This window comes from Schistocerca serialis, chromosome 5 (assembly GCF_023864345.2).
Source record: "Schistocerca serialis cubense isolate TAMUIC-IGC-003099 chromosome 5, iqSchSeri2.2, whole genome shotgun sequence".
In the NCBI taxonomy this organism is placed as follows: Eukaryota; Metazoa; Arthropoda; class Insecta; order Orthoptera; family Acrididae; genus Schistocerca; species Schistocerca serialis.
The window spans coordinates 717,179,910-717,186,949 of record NC_064642.1 but is presented as its reverse complement, the minus strand read 5'-3'; the positions used below and the strand labels follow the sequence as shown (position 1 = coordinate 717,186,949).

At 42.5% G+C, this 7,040-nt stretch overlaps 1 protein-coding gene across 1 annotated transcript; it reads left to right on the top strand.

Annotated features, from left to right (window-relative positions):
* Positions 1-354: 354 nt before the first annotated feature.
* LOC126481636 (eclosion hormone-like) lies at positions 355-5,963 on the top strand. The gene is made up of 2 exons (XM_050105534.1): positions 355-386; positions 5,697-5,963. The coding sequence occupies exon 2, from the start codon at positions 5,699-5,701 to the stop codon at positions 5,948-5,950; it is 252 nt and encodes an 83-aa protein (XP_049961491.1). The 5' UTR covers positions 355-386; positions 5,697-5,698; the 3' UTR covers positions 5,951-5,963.
* Positions 5,964-7,040: the final 1,077 nt, after the last annotated feature.

Genomic DNA, 7,040 nt, shown 5'->3' with positions numbered 1-7,040 from the left:
ATAACATTCTGTCTCTGATTTTAGATCGGCTAACAATACACCTGCTTGAATTACGAATGCCTATCGTGAAACAGAAATGCCACATAATGGTAAATTTTTTCAACAGCGTTATTTTTGCAATTTGCTCGTACTGTATTTTTAGGTCTATTGCAGAATGAAGGAACAGTGATGGAGATTTGGGGAGAAGTGGTGTACAGAATGTGATGAGATTAGCGGGCCAGCTAGAGACTTCCTGTGGAGTGTCCGGCCCTCTTAAGGAAATCGGATTGGGGCGAGAGCCATCCCCCAGGGCGCCGGCGATACGTGTATATAAGAAGTGGCCCCGACAGCCGGACGTACAGTGCCGTAAGCACCTCTCCGCTACATTCCACTCTTTCTTCACACAGGTGAGTACTCTGTTCCGCTACCTTGCGTCTGGCCAGCGACTATTTGAATTTCCACACACTACATCACGCAGAAGGCACCTCTGTCTCCATCTTCCTTACAGGTTCCACACAGATCATTCAAATCAACTACGCTTATTCTGGAACCACGTCTAGTTCTCTAATTGGTAGAACGAAATCGTATCTATGTAGTCCTTTCAGCTTACTTCTTAAAACTCCTTCTTCTCTCCCAATAGTTCCATTCATTCTAGGCGTTAGAATGGCACTGGTCGGGTGATATTGTACCTTTAATATTTTACGAAGACTTAGGTTTCTCTTCTGAACGTGAATACTGACAGCTTCCATGTAGTTTAATCGTTGTTTTCTGAATTTCTTAGATCTCTTCGCTTTATACACTCTGATTAAGGTCTCAAATCCACAGCTAGCTCTCAAGAAGTGTTCATCTAACGACTAGCCAGTGTTGTTGGAATTCTGTTCTACAGAATCAGCGAGCTTCGGCTCCTAACCCGAATTGTGACACCAAGGTATTTGTATAAAATGACTGATATCAACTGTGTGACTCACTTATATTACAGTCATACGTTACTACTCTTTTTTATTTTGTGAGGTGGTTATTTTTACATTTCTGAACATTTGAGTCCAGTTGTTAAGCTCTGCATCATTTTGACATCTTGTCATTATTTGAACGAAAATTAGTGCACATTTCTTCATATGGTACTATACAGTATTATACAATCTGCCTGAAGTCTTTAGTTTAGTAATCAGTTCTGATACGTTTCTTGTACAAGAGTGTGACATGTGCTTCCTTCAAACTACTGGCTGCAATTATTTGTCGATGCATCTAGAGGATATAATGCTTAAAAGAGGGAATAATTCACTCGTAAATTCCATGTTGATTCTTATTAGGACTTCCTACGGCCATGTAGATTTGTTCAGATTTCCACGGTCCGTTGCTGGCGGAACATTTGAAAACGGAGTTCAACATTTCTGCTTTTGCTTTGCTGCCCTCAATTCAAGTTTCTGTATTATCCATTAGGGCCTGGGCACTAACTGTGGTGCGGTGACACCCTTCACACATGACTAGATTTTCTTTGGATTTTGTTAGAGGTCTCTGGATAAGACATTGTTGCATTACTCGTTGCTGTTTCGTCAGCCAAAAGAGCCGAGTATAGCGCTTGTCTATCTGTAGCTCTTTGCTTTGTTTTATGCCTATTGGGCAGCAGTCGCTGTTACTTCGTACAGGGTGGTCAGAAACTTTCTGCATAACTTGTAAAGGTGTTGCAGCGGAGGCTGTGCTGAGAAATAGTTGTCCAGAAAAACATTCGATACACTGCGCCGTTTCCGAGTTAGTTAGCATTGAAGTTAGCGGATTAGGTCGCTGCGAGCGCAATTCAAGCAACCTGACAGATACAATTAGCGTCATTTGTTCTCCCAGCGTAGATGATAGCGCATTAGATTGCTCAGCCTTTGGTTCCGACCCTTATTGCAGCTCCATGTCCGATTTTTGTATCGACCTCTTTTTCGGTTTAAGGAAACAAAGGGAAAACAGCTTTGGCGACACAGTCTTTGGCGGGCCCCTAGAATTTGCATGCGAAACGGCCTGATTGGCTAACTTTAAAGCTAATTCACTCGCAAAAGGCACAAAGTATTGAATTTTTTCTTAACAGTCATTTCTCAGCTCAATCAAACTTGAAACACGCTTACAAGCTTTTCAAACTGTTTCTGACCACCCAGTATATACGATGGACCGCACAACGTGTGCCACTGAAATTACTTATGACCATCCATTCTTTTTGCATGTGCCTAGTTTATATGATTTATGTCTGGAACACTCCCATTTCCACATTTCCTTTTGTGATTATAGTGACAATAGTTATCATCTCTTACAGTATGGGTTAGTTACCTTAGTGTCACTGTATAATAACAATAATAATCACAATTTCAAACACATAGAAGTGTTTACGACAAAATGTTGGTTGGTTCTGAGCACTATGGGACTTAACAGCTATGGTCATCAGTCCCCTAGAACTTAGAACTACTTAAACCTAACTAACCTAAGGACAGCACACAACACCCAGTCATCATGAGGCAGAGAAAATCCCTGACCCCGTCGGGAATCGAACCCGGGAAGACAAAATGTTCACCTACAGCAAGGCGCAATTATAATTCCGCTTTTGCCTGTGCCCTTTGTTGCGGATGATGTTTGCTGTATGGAGGAGGTTATCGTAAAGTACTGGAACCTTCCTCAATGCAGAGCCGTGATGATCTTCTCGAACCTCAGCAGTCCATATCGGTTCAATTGTTTCCACGTTTTTAACACCTGCAAGGCACTGTATGCGGCTCAGTTCATCGTTTGTACATCATATATTTTTCACGACGACAACAGGTTTGTTCTTACAGCCTTCATCCGTAAGCTGCCTCCGACAAGTTCAACTTTTATCAGCATGATACCACCCACAGGGGAAGTCGCTTCACTTTGAGTAAACTAGCGCAGTATACTGTATACCGTAATACCAAGATGTGTGTTCATTATAATTGAAAAATGTTAATTTCCAGTTAATGAATGGGTGTATGAAATAACAACAGTTTGAACCAAAAATACCGTTTCATAAAAGTTCGTGAATAAAGCTACTCTTCATTGTGCTTAAGTCCCATTTCGTATAAAATTTCGCTTCAACTTTCATTAGCATAGTGGCCATTGAATTTTGATTGAAACTATGATAAATGTGATTGACTTATAAATGAACAGGCTTCAAGTCTCCTTCTGTATCTTCGAAGCTCGTATACCACAATGCCTGTAATGTTGCTTGGGACAGCTGAAACTCGTTACGAGGCCTACCGTGGCCTCAGTTTTGTTTCCACTGTGCTTTCATTGTTCTAGTTACAAATGGTTCAAATGGCTCTGAGCACTATGGGACCTAACATCTGAGGTCATCAGTCCCCTAGGATTTAGAACTACTTAAACCTAACTAACCTAAGGACATCACACACATCCATACTCGAGGTAGGATTCGAACCTGCGACCGTAGCGGTCGCGCGGTTCCAGACTGAAGCGCCTAGAGCCGCTCGGCCACTGCGGCCGGCGTTCTAGTTATAGTCTGGCCGAAAGAGAGTAGCCGTCACACACGCTGACAGGCGGGCTGGTAAGCACATCTACAAGAGGTTTTTCTAATTTTCTGCTGGTTCTGTGTCGGCACAGAAATACAAAAACACTTTACTGTCGTCCTTCCCACACTATTCTGTCGAAGACCGCCGAGAGGTTATTTCATATTTCATGTGAGTCGCCCATGGTAAACTATGAAATGAAACAAAAAAAAAATGTTTCCATAGCGTCTGACTATCTATAGCACAGCTCATGGTCACACAACTAATCTTCACACTTGTATTTCACAGGAAAGTGATGACAAATGAAGAAATGAGTCTCGAAAAACAGGGACTAGGGATAGTTTATTAAGGTTAGCAACGCCATACAACGATAGGCTCTTAAACTACGAATAAATCCAAACCAGAAAAAGTTTGTACTACAAAATAAGGTTTACAACTCAGATTTTATAAACTGATGTTAATCACTGACAGCATAGCGCGCACCATTTTGGACTATGTGACATACTGAAGTCAGAATAAACAAATCAGCTATCTTCTTTCAATGACATTCACAGTGGAGATTCTTCTTGTATTGAAAATAGGAATAGCATTAAATTTCCTGCATACGTTTCGGATTCGTAATTTCCAAGAAAGCGTTCCACATTTGAGGTGTTTAACGGCAGGTTATACGATCATGTTGTTACGATCAAATGTCCCCTTCAGGAGAGTTCCATTTCAGAAACGCTGTAGAGTGTTTCGATGCAGTTAAGCGGCCGTTCTCTAAAAGCTAAGATGTGATTGATCACCAGTATCGTTGCCTAACCTTGGAAGCCTAGTTTACACGACGACACTAGGTTGCAGACAACTGCGCTTTCAGCCACTGCGCATGCGCACCACGCGTTTGCGCAACTCGTCGGTGAAACTAAACAGTTTCGGCGTGTTCCAACTTTGGCGACACTAGCTGCATGCGTGTTGAGGTTATGTATGTTCGCAGAATGTAGATAAACTGAAATATGAAGTGGGGAACGGAGTATAATGTTCGCTTTTTGGATATCTATGCTTGGCATAGGTGTTTGTGGGATTTCAGTGATGCTGATTACAAAAATAAGCAACATATTGCCGCTCCTGAGACCGTCATGTGCGATCAGAACATAGATAGTTTGACAGTATCTGAGCTGAAGGGCAAAATTTATGAATTAGGAGCACATATACAACTGAATTAAGAAAAAGTACAAGCAAATGTAACTCTACCTGTAGAAATGCTCTTGTCTACAAGACTAAAATCCCATCGTTCGAGTTGGCCCACTCTTTTGTTTAAGGAATATTGTTGACAGGAGGGAAGGCTACGCAAATCAAAAAGCTACATTCTTTATTCAATATTCGTCTATTTAAAACGTCGCAGCAATTCTCCCAATTCACATATATTTGAATTTTGAAATATTGGCATCTTCAAGAGAGTAGTTTGCAAACCATTCTCTTCTTAAATGCAGCCTGTTTCGAATATTTACTGCTGTTAATGTTAATAATTATTGTTGTTAATAATTATTGGTGTTAATGAAAAAGCGTCATCACCAACTGAAACCACATCTTACAACATGCCGAGAGATCCCGATTGTAATGCATGCAATGTGATATATAATTTCAGTTCTGGCGACAGTGCTTCATGCATTACAATATCTTTGTTCCTTATCGCATAATTAACTCTATTTAGAAGAAACATTAACCATTCTGGTGGCATTCTAAGATGATTAAAAGAACTTCTTGGGTCTTCCATTACAAATTATTTCAGCAAGGATGCTGAGCAACCGAGCTGACGTCTTTTCTTCATCCAGTCACGAATCGAAACAAGTTTCTTATTTTTATCGTATGCAGCGACTCCACACAACAAGCTGTAACTCCATCCTAATTCGTGCGACGTGCATCTGCCAAAACTTTCATTTCAGACACGGCTCAGGAACCCACAAAACGACGAAACTGAAGTATATACAGGTTTCACCGTGTGTACAGTTAAATATGAAACTATTTGCGTGCAACTCATTCCACGCAACGAGTGACGCAACCCAATGTCGTCATGTAAACTTGGCTTTAGCCTTACGTTCGACGTTTCTCACAGTGACGCTTGCCTCACCTGCACATACTATTCTTTTAATCTTGGTTTGCCTTTAGAGTCAGATAATTAAATTAGGTAAGTACGAGAAGAGGCGGCCCTAGCACTGAGCCGTGTTGCAGAGATGGCCGCCCGCCGCTGCTGCCCCCTGACGATGCTGCTGGCCGTGTTGTTGGTGACGTCATGCCTCGCACCGCCCGTGGCTGCCAACGCAGCCAGCGTCTGCATCCACAACTGCGCGCAGTGCAAGAAGATGTACGGCCCCTACTTCGAGGGGCAGCTGTGCGCCGACGCATGCCTCAAGTTCAACGGCAAGATGATGCCCGACTGCGAGGACGCTGCTTCCATCGCGCCCTTCCTCAACAAGCTGGAGTAGCCACCGTACAGTCACTGACTCAATAAACTCTTTCTGCAAAGCTAACATTCGCCAGCTTCTTTACCCCAGCCAGTTACCTGCTCTCCCTCGTGGGCTCCCCGCACCACTCGTAGCAAGAAAGTTACATGCACCAGCCATGTCACAGCTCCCATCGCAAGCCTCTACATCTTCATAATATAACAATAATAATGTCAGGAGCTCGTGGTCTTGTGGTAGCTTCCCGCGCACGACGTCGCGGGTTCGATTCCCGGTGGGGTCAGGGATTTTCTCTGCCTCGAGATGACTGGGTGTTTTGTGTATTTCATCATCATTGACTCGCAAGTCGCCGAAGTGGCGTCAGCTGAAAAGGACTTGCAATACGGCGGCCGAACAACCCCGCATGGGGTCTCCCGGCCAACAATGCCATATGATCATTTCGTTTCAATAATAATAATAATAATAATCCTAGAGAGGATTGGGCTAATACCAGTTACTTCATCTGTAGGGGGTGATGGTACGACTTACCAGGTAAAACGCAAAGAGGTCATCAATACAATAAAGGAGAGGTCGATGTGGAAAAGATTATTTTAGATAGAAAAATAAAGGGAGAGGAATTTGAATAGCGATCTACTTTAGTGAATATTAAACTTGAAATGTTAAAGTTGAAATGAATGTTACATGATTGTTGACAAAGAAGGTTTCCCCCTTAGCTGATAGGACTTTTAAATGGATCTCCGCTTTCAGGACTGACCTGCTATGCGTATGTTTAGAAAGTTTACTTGTATGATGCAGGTTCGTACCGTCACCATGATGGTCAAATGGTAGCGATACGAATCTGTAGCCTCTGGACTGCATACCGCTGCTGTTGCATGCCGCTCTCCTGAAAAGCTTATTTATTTTTCACTTTAGTTATGCGTGGCCACCTACACTCTTACCACTGTAGGCTGTATGAACGTAGTCGTCTCAGTTTTGGGGGGAGAAAATTTAGTAAATTACAGTTCCAATGAGAAGATTGCCTATTGCGACGTAATTCTCGTAAAGGCTGCCGTACAAGAATACAATTTGATTCACTCTGATAACACGTCTTTCTATTCCAGTACCTCAAGCCATA